Source organism: Miscanthus floridulus, chromosome 15 (genome assembly GCF_019320115.1).
Source record: "Miscanthus floridulus cultivar M001 chromosome 15, ASM1932011v1, whole genome shotgun sequence".
Classification (NCBI taxonomy): domain Eukaryota; kingdom Viridiplantae; phylum Streptophyta; class Magnoliopsida; order Poales; family Poaceae; genus Miscanthus; species Miscanthus floridulus.
The window spans coordinates 21822527-21840695 of record NC_089594.1 but is presented as its reverse complement, the minus strand read 5'-3'; the positions used below and the strand labels follow the sequence as shown (position 1 = coordinate 21840695).

General features: G+C 51.8%; 1 protein-coding gene and 1 long non-coding RNA gene across 2 annotated transcripts; one reads left to right on the top strand and one right to left on the bottom strand.

Moving 5' to 3' along the window:
• The first annotated feature begins 4 nt into the window (after positions 1-4).
• LOC136508456 (uncharacterized) lies at positions 5-2956 on the top strand. Its single transcript, XR_010771978.1, has 3 exons — positions 5-956; positions 1258-2487; positions 2584-2956. It is a non-coding gene; the product is annotated as an uncharacterized lncRNA (long non-coding RNA).
• Positions 2957-4516: 1560 nt separating this feature from the next.
• On the bottom strand, positions 4517-6553 carry LOC136509037 (uncharacterized). Its single transcript, XM_066503834.1, has 3 exons — positions 6185-6553; positions 5601-5821; positions 4517-5391 (listed from the first exon to the last, which is right to left on the bottom strand). The coding sequence occupies exons 1-3, from the start codon at positions 6513-6515 to the stop codon at positions 4804-4806; spliced, it is 1140 nt and encodes a 379-aa protein (XP_066359931.1). The 5' UTR covers positions 6516-6553; the 3' UTR covers positions 4517-4803.
• Positions 6554-18169: the final 11616 nt, after the last annotated feature.

Sequence of the window (18169 nt, the reverse complement as noted above, 5' to 3'; positions counted from 1 at the left end):
GAAAACAATTTAACAAAATTAAGGTTTACTGCAAATCAGGTTCATGAAAACAAAACAACAAGAAGAGTTAAGGTTTCCCGCAAATCAGACTCTGAATAAGTTCTTGTTTTGCAATTATTAAATCGCTACAGTGTAAGTGCGCATGCTGTGTGGTGTGTAGGGTGACTGACAGAGGTTATGTATTCAAGTATAACTATAAGAGACTACTGCAGAGATGAGATTCTCATGGGCGAATTCACGGTCGCGAGCAAACTAAGATTCTCATGGACGAATTCGCTGTGGCGACCAAAGTAGAAAATCACAAGGAACTGAGAGGTGGGTCGATGTGCTTAGGCTCCTCGTCGATGTCGAACTCGCGGAAGTCGGCGAAGTAGAGGCGGGTGAAGTAGTGGCCGCCCTGCTGGGGATCGCAATCACGGATCCGACCATAGGCCTGCTGCATCCGCTGCTTCCGCAGATCCTCCAGGCGCGCCTCCTCCTGCTCACTCCGCACCCGCCTCTCGTGATCAGCTACCGCCTCCGCCTCGTCGTAGAAGAAGGGTTCCAAGCCTGCGCACTCTGCCTCCTCGTCGGGCGCGGAGATGGATCCCGATGAACTCGCCGCCATGCTCCAAACGCGCGAGGGCGTCCGTCTCTCTTCGGTCTCTTATATATGGGATCCACGCCACGCATCAGCTTCCTTTTTCTTCTCCCTTTCCGTATCCTACCCGCCGCCCACTTCTCCGCCGCCCGGCCGCGCGTCCATCACCTCGCCTGAGACCGATCCCTACCGCGCCGAGGAGGATGACTCGGGGGTATCAGAGCGACAAGCAGATTGTTTGGGAGGATGACAACTACATTGAAGCCGATGTGCGATGAGGGATGTCAGGAGTCAGGACACAGGACTGGGATGCCAGGCCTCCTTGTTCACCGATTTCAGGCCTGATGATTGTGCTTGTGCATAACAGGTAGAAGAGGTATGAAGTATGATTCATTCCTTGCTCTTGCTCAGTGCTTCTTGACTCTCAAGTAATTTATCTCTATATGATGTGTCTGTTCTGATTAGAAGGCCATGCATATTAGTGTATGAGTGCTTCCACAATCCAACATTATTGCTGCTCAATAAATCTGATAAATGCTGAACCTGTATGTTTTTGTCTAAATTGCAAGGGACCGGCCTACACCTACTCAATTGTCATATTTCAATTATCAATAGATAGGTCGTGAATTTATGGAGGACCCATTTTATTTGACAAAGCATCATGTCCATTCTTGCAGACCGCAGGAGAATGAGATGGCGAGGGGGAGCTTACTGAGGCAATTGAGATGTTTTGGGAGCAAAATCTGCCGTCGCCAAAGGGTGTAGAATTCATCGCAACATCCTTTTCAGTAATTCCCTTAGTAACCGGTAGTGAAGGAGCATTTCAAGTTCTGACTATGTATATATCTTCTGCAAGTGTGTGGCTGCTGTAGATCACCCTGCTAATGGGTTGGATTGAAATGGGTTTAATAGGTTGGGTTTCAATTGGGTGCACTTTGGATGTGTAGGAACTAACGGGTTGGGTTGGGTTTGGTTTAATAAAAAAAATAGGTTGGATGGGTTGGTCTTTGGGTTCTTTTTTTATGGGTTTGAACAGGTTGAACTCATGGTTTGATGCTGATTTTTAATATATCACTGTATGCATACATATTGACTTGAAATGTTTTTAGCTTTTGATGTGGGACTCACGTGTAGATTTTGCTAACTGGCACATATTAGCTTCATGATATTTTGAACTTATCCAACAAATTTCGGTCAATTTCAATAATAAAATTTTAAGGTGTGAACTCGAGCTTTTATTTTTAGGGTCCAGCTCTGATGTGGGGCCCACATTTTGATTTGGTAGTGCCAAATGACATCAAGTAGCTGCTTGCTATATTAAATCATCCGCAACAAATTTCAGTCAATTTTGATAAAATTTTAAGGTGTGAACGCGAGCTTTTATTTATCTGTATATATGGCCGGAACGTCTCCATGATGTGTCTGTTGTGATTACAAGGCCAGCATGAGTGATTCCACAATCCACATTGCAGCTGAATAAATCTGGTATATGCCGATTGCTGAACCTGTATGTTTCTGTCTAAATTGCAAGGGACCTAATCAATTGTCTTATTTCAATTATCGATGAATAGGTCGTTAATTTATTGAGGACCCATTATCCAAGTTAGCTTGACAAAGCATGATGTCCATTCTTGCAGGCCGGAGACCGTAGGAGAATAAGATGACGAGGGGGAGCTTACTAAGGCAATTGAGATGTTTTGGGAACACATTCTGCCGTCGCCAAGGGTATAGAATCCATTGCAACATCCTTTCAGTAATTCCCCCAGTAACTGGTGGTTAAGGAGCATTTCGAGTTCTGACTATGCATATATCTTCTGCAGTGTGTGGCTGTAGGCCTGACCTTGTGGACGCGCTGAAAGTTTCGTATCCCTGAGATCCTCTTCACCAACAAAGGGAGGATGAGAAAGGTTGGTTTGGTTGTACGACTACCATAGGAAAACACTCCACTAAACAGTCGACCAACTGTGTCGTGAAGTTGTCTGACCATAAAATCTCTGGTGCAGTGGTGCTAGTTGTCCGGTCGGCGGAGGCATGCATGGTCGAGGATGACGGTGTTTTTTCTACCCCAAAAACAGCAAGGCCACCGTTCCTGTGTGAAGAAAAAACAGTCAAGAAAATGTCCTTTTGATGTCATGAGCACAACGTGGAGGCTTAGCGTGATAGCAGAACTAATTTCGTGCTTCAAATCAAACTTTTGTTAGAACTTACATGAGTCCTTAGGAAGTTTATGCTGTTATTAGTAGGACTAAGAGTTGAAAACCATATTACCCAGCCTCTTTTATTACAGCGAAGCTGCTGTGTAGCGATGTCTCGAGATTCTGTCACAAAGATGGAACATTAGGGCATTGATATGATATGAAAGCAAATTAAGTGGAAGCAGAGATAACGGTTAAAGCTTGGAATTCGGGGCGTGCTAGCGCATGGACGTCCAATGGGGGGAATCCGACCATAGGCCTGCTGCAGAAAGTACACTCCCCTGCCCCAACGAACACCGGCAAAAGCACACCCCCATCGCCCGCCCCGATGAACGCTTGCACAAGCACACCCCCACCGCCCGCCCCGACGCGACATCATGCCCTGTGTCCCGCCCCTAACACAGGGCGTCTTTGCCCGTGGCCGCGATCACGTCGGGCGTAGAGAGAGAGAGAGGGGGGGAAGGGCGCTGCGCTTGGTTGGGGAGGGGCCGCGAGTTGCAACATTAGATCAACACTTGCAACATCTTGAAACCAACTGTTGCAAACATAACTATTGCAACATCTATGAAACCATGTTGCAACCTCTCAAATTGACAGTTGCAACATCGGAAAACACATGTTGCAACATCTTGAAATCGCCTATTGCAACATCCGAGAAACACATGCTGCAACATAAACAAATCTATGTTGCAACATCTCGAAACGGTAGCTGCAACATCCACAAAATACATGATGCAACATCCTCAAAACGACTATTGCAACACCGCAAAAATCCACTGCAGCCTCGAGATAAAGGGTAAAGAGGGGGAGGCAGATCGAGCCGCCTCCATGGATGGGGTGGGATGATGGGCCGTCGTCGCCGCTGGATCTGCGCCGCTCCATGGATCCACCATGGGAGGCCGGTGCTGCCATGGATCCGCCATGGGGAGCCCACCATGTCCGCCGTCGAGGTTGGGCAGGCGCGCCACGTAGCGGTGGGGAGAGCGTCGCGCCGCGCATCTCGTGGCAACGACAGGAGCAGCTGCAAAGGCGGCGGCAGCAACAGCAGCTGATGCGCGGAGCAGCAGCGGCGAGGAAGATGAGTGGCGGGGGAGGAGTGGTCGAGTGGAGAAGCAGGATGATGTGGTGCGCGAAAAGGGTTGATGAATTTGACTGGAGTGAGCGGTGGGGTTTGGTTCCGTGTGGGCGGCTATGTCCGGTGCGGGCCACGTCGGTCCGATGATTATGTGCCCATCAGACGGCGTATGCCTAGCATTACCGTTGGAATTCCTATGTAGAATTAAACAGGGCAGGTGCTGTGCGTGGAGCTTGTGCCGGTGCTTGGGGGTCGGTTCTTAGACGCGGAGAATGCCAGTCGCTGCACTGCAACCATGGTGGCGTGTGGTGGCGCCGCCTTCTCCCCTGAGTTGCGTGAGGGAGACGGCCGGCAGCATAGGTTATCTCGGGCCAGTCGGATCCGGCGGGAAGCTTCTCTCTCAGCAGCGTTGGGGAAGGAGGATGGGCAAGAGGAGGCCCACTCGTCGGCGCCAATAGCAGGTTGAGGCATGCATGTGTCGCTGTGGTAGGCTGAATCTATCTATTGTGAACAAATCCTCTGTCGCATTTTAGCGGTAGATGGAGAAACAAATCTTCTTTGATAGCCTTAGTTTCTGTTGAAACACAGCATATTCTGTGGTCTTGGAATGATCAGGCATAAAAAAAAAACACATGACATTCAACACCAAACAATTCTCTTGGCAACTTGAGCACAATATGGTCATCACGATTACTACTTATCATGAGTACTACTTATAACAATAATAATATAAGCCTAACACGATAGACATCAGTTCAACATAACGACCCATTATATACAGACACTGTTACTTCTTATCTGGGCCAGACAGTTGGCACGGCAAATATATAGCATACGACAATCCATAATTAAGCTCACGCTTACTAGTTCATCACCCACCAACAAACCTGCTTACCAGTCCATCACCCACAAAGAAACCTGCTTACCAGCCCATCACCCACCAAGAAACCTGCTTACCAGTCCATTACCGACCAAGAAACCTTAACGCGCATCTTAGTGGCACCAACAGTGATAACATCTTCATCTGAGCTCCTGATCCTTCGAGTAAACTCGACGGTGCGCTTAGAAACGCCATCGCTAGTCTGGATTACAACTATCAGCTTGTCTCCCCTACCCACAGTTATGACAGGCTGCAAAAGTTGGATGACTCCTTTAACACCGCCAACCTTCTTCTTACCACCAAGTTTGCTATCATGAAGCAGGAGGCTATGCGGGACGTGCACAGTGCAAGCAGTGATTTTACCGCTGAACTCTCCACGTAAAACTTCAATAGCAACAAGAGACTCAAGGCCATCTTTCACAACTGAACACCCGACTTCAACTGTACTAAGCCTTGTAGCAAGATATTTACTTTCAACAAGGGATTTCTCAAGGATCCGACCAGTGCCCTTGATCCTTACAAATCCTTTACTAAGTTCTCTGTCCCTACCCCGTTGAGCACTCTTTTGTCGAACATCTTTTATCTTCAGATCGATCTCAATGAATAGATCATCTAACAATACGAGTCCTCGCTTTGGGCCCTCCAAGGTCAGCGATTGGGTCTACAAGAAAAGCTTACAGTACAGTTTTCAGTGATTCAAAACTATAAGGGTGTGTGTCAACTGTTAGGTTTTGAATGATTATAGATCCAACTAGCAGTTAAAATGCTAATAAACGTGCTAGTAGTGACTTTTATCTTTCCAAACACAATGCATGCTAGAATCTGTATGTTAAGAATGATGGATAACTAAGCTAGGCATGATATCGGTACCTTAGACTTGATGACTTGGCAATTGTCTCTAGTGCGGCGGAAGACATAAACACACTTGCGATCAAAGGAATCTCTGGCAATGACAGTGCCATAGACATGTATTGGAAATTTAACATCCAAGGATGCTATCTTCACAGAGAGAATGTTTACTGCATTAAGCAGAGGACAAAAGTCATCCATTTTGTAGACCTTATCGGTGTATCTCACTGGTCCAAGGCTTGCTGCAGCACAGGAAAACAAAAAACAATAACATAATTTAGGTTTAATGCAAATCAGGCTCAGGAAAAAAAATGAGTTAATGTTTCATGCAGACAGCAAATCAGACTCATAAGAAGTGCTTGTTTGCAACTGAATCCCGATAGTGTGAGTGCACATGCTGTGTAGGGTAACTGACAAAGGTTACTTAATAAAGGGAAACTCCTCTCTAAACTCAAGCAACTGAAACTATTACCGAGATGAGATGCATAAATTACTTAGTTTCACATGGATTTAAATTAGTTGAATTGTGATAGGCGGCGTTGCCTGGGCGGCTTATACAAAAGCAAAATTACACAGGAATTGAGAGGTGGATCGGATAGGCTTACACTCCTCGTCGACGTCGAATTGGAGGAAGTCGTAGAAGAAGCAGCGGGTCATGTAGCGGCCACCCTGCTTGGGATCGTAATCACGGCTCCGATCATAGGCCTGCCTCCTCTGTTTGCGCAGATCCTCCAGGCGCGCCTTCTCTTGCTCATTCTCTTGCTCAATCTGCATCCGCCTCTCATGGTCCGCCACCGCCTCCGCCACGTCGAAGAAGAAGGGTTCCAAGCCTGCGCACTCCCACTCCTCCTCCTCGTATGACTCCACCACGTGCGTGGAGGAGCCGGAGCCCCAGTTGGACCGTCCATGCTCGGCGATAACGATACCGTCCGCCATGGATAGGCCGCCGCCGCCGCCGCCGAAGGGGAAGAGGGCTTCTGATGTGATCCTCTCGGAATATATCAACAGTGGGGCAGGTTTTTTTTGGGTGGAGTGGGCCAGGATTTGTGATGTGGCCCACTACCTTGCCGTGTACTTGCCCAATAAGCCCAACCTATTCTCTTTACTTCCAAAGGTTCGGCCCGGCCCGGCTACAGCCTTTGTTTCGATTGAGTAGAATCCATCGATTGAAACATCCAAATAGCCGGGGGGCTTGTTTAGTTACCTCAAAATCCCAACTTTAGCACTGTCGAAAAGAAGATTCTTCGTCACATCAAATTTACGATACATACATGGAGTATCAAATGTAGACGAAATTAAAAACTAATTGCACAGTTTGATTGTACTTTGTGAGACGAATCTTTTGAGCCTAATTAGTCAATGTTTGGACAATAATTCACAAATACAAACGAAACGCTACAATGTGCTACAATGCTGGCACAGTGATTTTGGTTGTCCAAAATCGGGCAACTAAACAAGGCCCTGGTTTCATTGATACGCTTAAAATCATATTGTAAATCTATATCTACTAGCAAATATGCCTGTGCGTTGCATCGGGAGAAAAAAACTACTAACATTCATGCAAAATGATAACGTGAATGATACATATCTACTTTTATCCTATATTTTTATAATTTATTTTTTGATGATCATCACATCTATAATATAAGTTAATACTCATAATAAATAATAATGTCCTATTAAACACGTATTGAATTAAAAAAACATCTTGGTATCCTTCAGCTACAAAGCGCATATTTAATCTGTACACTTTTTTGATGCATCATATCAACTTTGGTAACTTTTTGTTATCAATGCATTAGGACTGTTCTGTCCTCTGATGATTATGACGGGAGATCTCTCTTTATTTTTTTTCATATAGCAGCCCTTGTCAGAATTATATACTGCCCAACATTCCAGCTCAGACATAATTAGTTGTACCATTGACTAATCCATATTTTAATATAAATAAGTTTTGTTTTTTATTCAAAACTACACATGGTGTAAATCTTTCTTATCAAAACTTAATTCAGGGTGTGTTTGGTTGAGCTGTGGCGGTGGGAAAAAGCTGCTGTGGGCTGTGAGCTATGAGAAAGCTGCTGTGGGTTGTGAGCTGTAGAAAAGCTGAAAGCTGTTTGGTTAAACAAGTATAAAATATACCTTCTATCTTTATCTCTCTTGAAACAACTATGAAAGAGCTTTTTATTCCATCAATTTTGAAAAGCAGAAAGCCAAAAGCCAAAAGCAGGGTCAAACCAGCTTTCAAAAATGAACTACGGAAAAGCAGCTGCTTCTGAAAAAGCAGCATCCAAAAGCAGCCCCTTTGGTTAGACTTTTGGCTTTTGCGGCCAAAAGCCAAAGCCAAAAGCCCAACCAAACACACCCTCAGAAACAAACATAATAAGTGTTAAAAAATAGAGGTTATACACCAAGCTTGCTTGAGAGGAACCAGACAGCAGAAAGTTAGTGAAGGCTTGGGGGACAATGACAACAAGGATATCCTTTGCGTATTCCGGGTCCGCCTCTAGCATGTTCGTTTATCATCGAACCTATATGCATACAACATATGCAAGATGATTTAACATGCCTATAGACAAAGCATAACTTAACAAGATTCATAACACATATGGATAGATCACATTTTTATAAAACTAACCAAACTGATTTGGTATTTTTCTGATTTCTCTATGATTTTTGGTGAATTTTGCAAGATCTTTAACATTTTGCATCGAGAACCCTAATCTATTTAAAAACTATTAAGGCCCTTCCTCCTTTTTCTTCTCTCTTGTATCTTACACCTGAACTCTGTATTCATTTCTATTTTCTTTCTCACTCTAATATCCTTTTGCACATATCCAAGACGGAGCCGGAGACCGTGACGGTACGCAAACATAAAAAAGGCACAATAAAGAAAAACGGCGGAAACAAAACGGTGGTAGAAATTTTACCTTTTATTATTAAAAATTTTACTTCTTTATTATTAGGTATAGATAGCTGTAGATATAGATGAATATATGAATATTGATAATATTTTCTAAGCATATATAGAAATTTCCTATATTTGTTTAAGTCCTATCTAATTTGATAAGTAGGTGCCGTACTCCATAGTATAGAAGAGAAAGAAATATAGTGTATAAGAAAGGGAAGGAAAAAAACATACGCCACATAGATGCCGCTGTCGGACAGTCAGAGTCGGAATCCCATCTCAGCTCTTCGCTTCAGCTTTGGGCCGCTGGCTCCAGCGGATGGGCCGTGCTTGTGCCATGTGGGCTGCTCGCTCTAGCATGCCGCCTGGGCCTGGTAAAAGAATACGAATAGAATCCAGAAACAGTCCTTTACAGGCTCTAAACGAACTCTGTAATTTTTGTTCACAAAAAAACGAACTCTGTAATTTAATACCGGCGAAAAAAAAGAAGGCAGACAGAAAAAATAGATAGAAAAGGCAGAAGGGTAAGGAAGCTAGTCGAATCAACCAAGATCCGTTTAGGTAGCTGGAATGTTGGATCCCTCACGGGTAAGTTAAGAGAGCTAGTGTCGGTGCGGGACCCACGGGATACCCCATAAGGAAGAGAGAAGACATAGTCTAATTATGATTCTTCTCCTATAATCTTAGTAGTAGTATTACTCTGTAATCCTACTAAGAACTCTCATTGTAAACCGACTAGGACTCTGGTCTCCTGACTATATAAAGGTGGGCAGGGCTCCTTAGATCGGGAGTTCAAGACAACAATTGTACAACATTTTACGATCAATCCAACGCGAAGGCTAACATCGACTGGACGTAGGGCTGTTACTCGATCCACGATCGAGGGCCTGAACCAGGATAAATTGACTGTCTCTTGCGTTAGCCGTCGAGTTCTGCATACGCTGAAGCCCGAACATACTGTCTCAGGTACCCCCGTGGTAGGCTATCGGTGGTCAAACATCGACAGCTGGCGCGCACCCGGTGTTTTCATAGAGGAGTTATCAGCCCCCTCTATCAAACAACCCGGAGAAATAACCCCTCAAATCTCAGCAAAAGGTATCCAGATCTTGGTAATCACCACTTCATGGACCCAGGTTTTTATTGATTACATCAAAGAGAATAAGTTGCCAGCGGAAAAACAGGAAGCCACTCGAGTCGTTAGCAGAAGCAAGAATTACGTTCTGGTAGGAGACAAGCTATACAAAAGAGCCGCATCATCAGGACTACTCCTAAAATACGTCTCATTTGAAGAAGGCAAACAAATCCTAGACGAAATACACTCAGATTGCTGGGGAAATCACGCCGCCTCAAGAACACTAGTCGGCAAAGCATTTTATACTGGTTTCTACTGGCCAACCGCTTTGAAAGACGCAGAAGAACTCGTCAGAAGATGCAAAAGTTGTCAAAAGTTCGCAAGACAGGCTCATGTGCCAGCCCACAACCTCATTTGCATACCACCTGCTTGGCCATTCTCCTGCTGGGGGCTGGATCAAGTAGGACCTCTCAAGAAAGCAAAAGGCGGTTTCGAGTACATCTTCGTAGCAATTGTGTCGGTGTTTTGGACCAGGGGAGTCCTTAACCAACTAGTGAATTTGTTCTACGTGTTCCCGATTCCGGATAGTGATACAAAGAGACACAAGGTTTATACTGGTTCGAGCAATTCGAGCCCTACGTCTAGTCTAGGAGATTGATCTTGTATTCCTTGCACCGAAGTGCTTGTAGTAGGGGGTTACAAGCTAGGTGAGAGAGGGAGCTAGTCCCAGGTCTCGGCGGGGAGTGATGTGGGCCGCTTGAGACGTTGCTCTCAAGCGGCAGGGAAGTGTGCGTGTTACAGGGTGTTGTTCTTCGTGAGAACCTGTCTCCCTCCAAGATGGCCCAAGTCCTTTCCTTTTTATAGTTGAAGGGAGGACAAGGATAGTACATGTGCTAACTATATGGTGTCGTGCAAACAGAGGCGGCGTGTCCAAGCCCTGTAGCCTGTTCCTGTGGCGGTGTGGTCGTCGGAGCGGTCTGTCCTTGGAGCGCTGGGGCGACACGTTGGTCACATCAGATCCTGCGCATCATGGGAGCTCCTGGACTGCCTCGGAACGGGTGCGGTGGTCAGTGTGTGGGTCGCTGTGGATCGACTGTGTGCGAGGCCGAGGCTCGGTTGGCGCCGAGGCTAAACCGCGGTGGGGGGTCTCGGCGGACGCGAATCCCGAGATAGCCGAGACCCTGGCGTAGAGTGCTGAGGCCTGGAGGGAGCGGTCGATCTGGTACACTAATTCGAAGGCGATGATGACCCGAGCCAGACTTCCCATGCCGCGTTGTCTTCGGGGCGGGAATTGCGGGGCACAGTGCGGTGCGAGCGCTGATCGTGGGCACAGCGCCAGGATACAGTGGCCGGTAATCCCCATCGTGCCCCGTCTCAGCCGGTATGGCGCTGATGCGACTTCTTGTCCCGTTAGCCACTCCATAGTGTTGGGCCATCGTCCAGCTGAGATTGCGGGAGTGGTTGATGCATTAATAGGACGCGACATGCTGTCGGGAAGACTGGTCGAGGCGAGAGCGACGGGTTGTTGATAAGCCGACCTCGAGTGATACGGAGAATAGATGTCTTATTCGAGACTGTTCGCACGAGGCCTCGGGCGAGACGGAGATTGGGCTCCTTGCCGAGACCCCTCGCAAGAGGCCTCGCGCAAGGCGGAGATTGCTTCAGGGCGCCGAGACCTCCCGTGCGAGGCCCGAGGCGAGGTGGAGAGCCTGGTGGGCTCGGACGTGGCTGGTGATGAGCCCATGGCTTACCCTCTAGCTTTGTTGTTGATGGGATTTAAGTGACCCTTTTGGTGTACGCTCGGGGTACCCCGTTTTATGGTACCCGAGAGTAGCCCCCGAGCCTTAGGGGGAGTGGGTGCACTCTCCCTAAGGGTTTGTCGAGACTTGGCTTGTAGCCGCTCCCGTAGGGATTGTGTTTTGCTTCTTGAGGTTTCGGTGGGTGCGCGCGAGCGCACCCGCCGGGTGTAGCCCCCGAGGCCCTAGAGGAGTGGAATCACTCCTCCAGGGGCTTTTTTTGTTTTTTGAGTGAGGAGTTTTTATCGTATTTGCCGAGCCCACAAGTGCGAGTTTGGGTCGCGGGGTCTCGGCAAGGTTGCAGGAAGAGCCCCCTAGCCTCTGCATGGAGCAAGAGGTTCGTCAGGGGTTCCCCTGGCTTTTTGCATGACCCTCACGCTTCCTTTTCGCTCGGAAGGAGGGGTGGAATGTGCTAGGCTACCCTCGGTGGGTACGAGCGTTGGCACTTCCGGTGAACTGTTATCGGGTAAGTCCGAGTGGAGGCCCATGCCCCGTTCGCTAGGGGACGGCTAGCAGTCCAGAGACGCACTCCAAGAGTACCAGAGGGTTTCTCTAGTGGGTGCCGAGGCCATTCGCTGGGCCTCGGTGGCTCGGTGCCTCCCTACGGTAGGATCCCATTCGGAGACCTCTCTGCCGGTCTCGGACACGACTTAGGACGCCCCGAGTGGTCGTTTGCTCGGGCCTCAGCCATTCATGGGCTCGCCCCTAGTCGTCCCTGACCCTATTTCCCTAGGGTGGCTGTCGAAACCTCAGGGGGCCCAGCCTTCGAACCCCTGGACCGTAACGGGCTCGGTGCCCTTTATCGTATTTGTAACGAAACTTCTAGCACAGGTTTAGGTCGTTTGTCTTTGTCTTGGGTGCAGGAGGAGCCCTCGAGCCTCCGCCTGGAGCAAGAGGGTGGTCAGGGGTCCCCTGGCTTTTTTGTTCGACCCTCACATATCTTTTTCGTTCGGACGGAGGGTTTGTTTGCCGAGCCCATTTGGGTGCGAGCCGGAGCCGCTGGGTCTCGGCAAGGTTGCAGGAAGAGCCCCCTAGCCTCTGCACAGAGCGAGAGGGCCGTCGGGAGCTCCCCTGGCTTTTTATACACCCCTCGCGCGTGAGGGTTTGTTTGCCGAGGCCCCTTTGGGCGCGAGCCTTGGTCGCGGGGTCACGGTGAGGTTGCAGGAAGGGCTCCCTAGCCTCTGCATGGAGCGAGAGGGCCGTCAGGAGCTCCCCTGGCTTTTTGTATGACCCTCATGCTTCCTTTTCGCTTGGAAGGAGGGGTTGTTTTGCCGAGCCCCCTCGAGTGCGAACCGGGGTCGCTAGGTCTCGGCAAGGTTGCAGGAAGAGCCCCCTAGCCTCTGCATGGGGCAAGAGGTCTATCGGGGGTTCCCCTGCCTTTTTTGCATGACCCTCACGCTTCCTTTTTGCTCGGAAGGAGGGGTGGACTGTGCCAGGCTACCCTCGGTGGGCACGAGCGTTGACACTTCCGATGAGCTGTTATCGGGTAAGTCCGAGTGGAGGCCCGTGCCCCATTCGCTAGGGGACGGCTAGCGGTCTAGAGACGCACTCCAAAAGTACCAGAGGGTTTCTCTAGTGGGTGCCGAGGCCGTTCGCTGGGCCTCAGTGGCTCGGTGCCTCCCTACGGTGGGATCCCATTCGGAGACCTCCCCGCCGGTCTCGGACACGACTTAGGGCGTCCCAAGCGTTTCGCTTGCTTGGGCCTTAGCCCCGTATAGGCTCGCACGCGGTCGTCCCTAACTCTGTTGTCCTAGGGCGGCTGTCGAAACCCCTAGGGGCCCAGCCTTCGAACCCCTGGACCGTAATAGGCTCAGAGCCCGGTTCCTTCATCTGAAAGAAATAGGGCGGAGGGAATATCTTCCCCATCGGCTCGACAACGGGTGGTGCGCCTTTTGAGGCGGTTCCCTGGGGGAGGCGAAACGATGCCTGCTGCCGCAGTGGCCGAGCACGACGTGGTGGATGGGACGTAACTGTTCCCGCAATTAATGAGAAAGAAGTGGGCGCGTGGGCAGTAAAATCGGATCGTGGTTAACCGCGCCGGATCGAGGGGAAACTTCCCCGATTTCATCGCCCGTTCGTTTCGCCCTCACCCTGCATAAATACTCAAAGAGTCTCGCCCCTCCCCACCTTACCTTGCCTGCGTTAGCTCTGCCTCCATCGAGCCGTCGCTAGAGCAGTGGGTGCCGGGAAGAAGAAGGGAGAAGAGCGAGCCAGGGAGAAAGCGAGAAAGAGCGAGAGAGAGAGAGAGAGAGAGAGAGAGAGAGAGAGAAACTCACCGCTGCATTCGATCCCTCCACCGCATCCATGGCCGGCGACATCGTTGTCATCGAGGCGGACCCCTGGGATCCATCGGACGTCACCGAGGAGATGCTTCAGTCACTCATCGACGGCGGACCCTTCGTCTGGTGATGGACCCCAATAGGCTGGAGTGGATTGCTCCGTCGGGCAGCCGGAGCTGAGGCCTCACGATGGTTATGTCGTGAGCTTCGTCTCTTTTCACGAGTGTGGCCTCGGTGTCCCGGCAGATCGGTTCATGCGGGCGCTCCCGCACTACTATGGCGTGGAGCTCCACAACTTCAACCCCAACTCCATCGCACAGGCGGCCATCTTCGTTGCCGTCTACGAGGGGTACTTGGGGATTGCTCCCCATTGGGAGTTGTGGCTCCATCTCTTCTGGGCGGGGCACACCACTAAGCCGACGGGCATGTCGGGCATGAGGAAAGCGACGAGGGTCGGCGGCTGCACTCTCCAAGTGCACCAGGACTGCCAACACCTCTACATCCTGGCCCAGCTCGCGTCATCCAATCGCTGATGGTACACGAGCTGGTTCTACCTTCGCAACAACGACGGAGGACTTCCTCCCTACACTGGGCGGATTGTGGGGAGCTACCTAGAGAGCTGGAAGTACGGCGTCCCGAGGGAGGATTAGCCCAAGCTGCAGCCGCTTCTAGAGGGGCTGGAGAGGCTACGGGGCCATGGCCTTACCGCGACTGTGGTCGTGGCTGCCTTCCACCGCCGGAGGGTGCTACCGCTGATGGCTCGGTGGCGGCGTCTGTTCGAGATGAGGCCGGGTGAGCCCAATGAGGGCATCCGGATGTCCTCCTCCGCCCTTTCCGACAAGGAAATTCTTCGTCGGGTGGGGGAGACGGTAGAGGCGAAGCTGAGGGGCGGCAACTTGACCCCCATCGCGATGCGACCGTCGTGGGGGTTCCTCTTGCTGGTAAGTCGTGCGCCGCTGTAGCCCCCGAGCCTCCTCCGTTTCTCCTTATCTCTTGTTCCCTTATGCGCGTTCGCCGTTCCTGCAGGGGATGAGGGACGTGCGCTCCTCTCCACCGCCCATTCCCGAGGACGTGAGGCGGTGGGTGATCAACCGGGTGCACGCCGATGCGCAGAAAAAACGGAAAGACGCCAAGGCGGCGAAGCGCACGAAGAAGATCCTCGCGCACGAGGAGCTGGACAAGCGTCGCCGTCAACAAAGGAAGGATGGTCTCCCGTTGGAGGAATCCCCGTCGCCGTCGCTGTCGACGGAGGCCTCGGACAGGGATGACGAGGGCGAGGTCCCCTGGACCATCTCCCTGACGTAGTGGAGGTGGTGCCCGGGGCGTTAGCAAGCAGCCCGGCACTCCTGGGAGGAGGAGGAGGAGCGGTCTCGGGGTCGGCAATTGCTCGCTCTGGGGCCGAGGCCGACACGCCCGAGGCACGAGCGTTGGGCAAACACGCCATCAGCCCGGTGGGCTCGGCGGCGGCGGTGGAACAAGTGGTGGCGGAGGCGATGCAACTGCCCCCGCAGAGGACCGAGGGGGCACCGGGGTCCGTTGAGGACCAACCGGCGCCGATGGACACGGAGGCGATGCCTCTGCCGCCGCCACTGCCTTTGCGGACGAGGGTCGCCGTGGCGAAGCGGTTACCGCCCCGCTCGAGGTAGGTGTATTTTTGGTGGGGTCACAGTGCCTTTCGTTTGTTCTTTTGTCTTGTACTGACCCCGTGATCATCTTGTCCTTAGCTGGAAGCGGCCTACGGAGGTGCCTACCTTGGCACCCCTTAAAGCGCTCAAGGTTAACCCCGGCTCCATCGCCCACTGGGTGGCAGAGGCGCAAGCCGCCCTGCATCGTAGCGTGGCATCGGCGAGGGCCGACCCAAAGGAGCCAGCCACTCAAGGAGGGGCTGCCGAGGCGGCCCTAACATAGGAAGGGGAGGCAGCGCCTCCGCCCCGTGATGGCGAGGCCCGTGGGTCAGATGCGGCCGAGGTTCCCTTGGCCGTCGAGACCACCGGGACCGAGGTCCCCGGGGTTTCACAGGCCGGGGCAACCGAGGCTGCGGCGCCTAGGACCATCGAGGCCGCTACGACGGGCACCGGAGCCCTTGTGACCATCGAGGCCACGATGGCGGAGGCTGGAGCCCCCCAGACCACTGAGGCCATGATGGCGGAGGCCGGAGCCCCTAGGTCCACTGAGGCCACGATGGCAGAGGCCGGAGCCCACGGGACCACCGACGCTGACGTGATCGTGGCGGGGCTGCCAGCCCAGGAAGTGGAGATGAAGGCGGCGGAGGCCTTGGCGGCACCCTTGGTTGAAGGCCCGCCGCCGTTGCGGGAGAGCGCCCGGGAGGTGGAAGTTCTTCCGATCTCCTCCGACGATACTTCCCGGGCGTAGGAGATGGCCGGCGCCGAGGTGGCCGGTGTCGTGGACCTGAGCCCCGCAGGTGGAACCACCCGCGTGTCCTGTGGCAAAGCCGGGATGATCCTGAGGCAGAGCCTCTATTTGCTCTCGAGGACGCGGCCGAGGGTAGTCGCTGGGACACGTTCGAGTAGTACCGTGGTGTCCTTGGTCAAGCGGTCTCTACGGACGGTGCTGTCCGTGGTGGCCAACGATGTGCCCGGAGTTGCCCAGGTTCGTGCTTTCTTTTCCCATGCGGTGGTCTTTTTCTGACTTTTCTTTGTGGGGATTGACCCCTGTTCTGTTTCCCCCTAGGAGCTCGAGACCCGATCTCTTGGGAAGTCAGTCTTCCTCCACCAGGAGAGGGATGTCTGGGACCAACTTCAGCGGCAGAAGGGCCTTCTTGCCGGTGCCAATGAGCTCCTGTCGGCGCAGAGCGCAGAGGTGGAGGACCTCCGCCTTCGTTGTGCCGACGCGAAGGTCGAGGTGGCCATGGCCCAGGAGCAGCTCGCCCCTCTAGCGGCGCAGGTCAAGGAGTTGGAGGAGGAGCTCACCCGCGCGGCCAGTGATCGGGATGCCTTCAGGGCTCGAGCCGTTGAAGCTACGGCCTCAGCCACGGCTCTTACAGGGCAGCTAGGGGCGGAACATAATGCGCACCAGCTGACGAAGGGCGCTTTGGATGAGGCCCTTGCAGCGGCTGAGGCCTCGCGAACCGAGGCTATGGTTTGGAGGGGAAAGGCCGAGGGTGAGTCCTATTCCCTTCGTTTTATTCGCTTTTTCTTACGTTCGTTCCCTAACTTCCTCGTGTGACGCAGAGCTAGGGAGTGAAGCTTCCAGGGCGGCCGAGGCTTCTCGGGTCGAGGCCCAGCGCCTGAAGGAGAAAGCCGAGGCTTCCTGGGCCGAGGCCCTGTGCTAGAAGGAGAAAGCTGAGGCCTGTCAGGTTGAGACCCGACGCTGGGAGTAGAAGGCCAAGGGTGAGTTCCGTAGGCTTCCGCCCCTAATTTAGGTTGTTTTTTTCCTCGCTCAACCCCGTTCTATTTTTTGTGGTGCAGAGTCGGAGGCGGAGGTTACCCGGGCAGCCGAGGCTTCCAGCGTGGTGCAGACGGTGCTTGAGACCGAGATTGGTGTAGAGTAGGAATTAGATTTGTATCGTAATGCTTGTGGCCGTTGAGGCCTTTCTTTTTAAAGTACTCGTGTTTCTTTAATCATTTGTCTTGTATTTCTAAGCCTCTGCCCTCTTGTTGTCTCCGATCTGATTTCTTTGCAAAAAACCTCTTTGGAGCCTAAGCCGTCCCCTGGGTGAAAGGTGGTGAGGGAACACCATGGCCCGGAGGCTTAGGCTGTCTCACGACTCAACCGGCCTTCTGGCCCTGAGTCGGGCTTTTGGTCCTTGGGTTTTCCGCAACCGATTTGTCAGAGCGTGCTAGAGGGTTTGGCGTAGGAATTTTTTTGAGAAACGACTAAAAAATGGCGTGTGGGACTTTAGGGGGAATCCCCCCTCTAGCCCCTGAGGGAGATTTGGTTCTGCGGAGGCAGAGCCGAGTCTCCCTTACAGTGTCATCGTATTGCCGAGACCAACGATAAGCTCGGGGAACTTCTCGAGAAATTAGAACAACTAAAAAACGGGTTTCAATTGTATTCCGAGAAACAATATATATAATGCTTGTAATCTTAAGGATAAAAGAGACGTAGTTGTTCTATGTTCCAAGCGTTGGTGAAGATTTCGCTCGTTTCGTTGGCTAGCTTGTAGGTCCCGGGCTTCAGCACTTGGGCGATGATGTACGGTCCTTCCCATGGCGGGGTCAGCTTGTGGCGGCCCTTGTTGCTCTGTGCTAACCTCAACACCAGGTCGCCTACCTTCAAGTCTCGGCCTCGGACGCGCTGGGCCTGATAGCGCCGTAGGGTCTGCTGGTATTTAGCCGAGTGCAGGAGCGCGACATCTCGGGCTTCCTCCAGTTGGTCGAGGGCGTCCTCTTGGGTGGTGCGGTCGCTTCGTTCGTTATAGGCCTGTAGCCTTAGGGAACCGTATTCCAAGTCAGTGGGGAGGATGGCCTCGGCCCCATAGACCAGGAAGAAAGGTGTGAACCCCATGGCTCGGCTTGGGGTGTTCCTTAGGCTCCAGATGATCGATGGGAGTTCGGCGAGCCATTTCTTGCCAAACT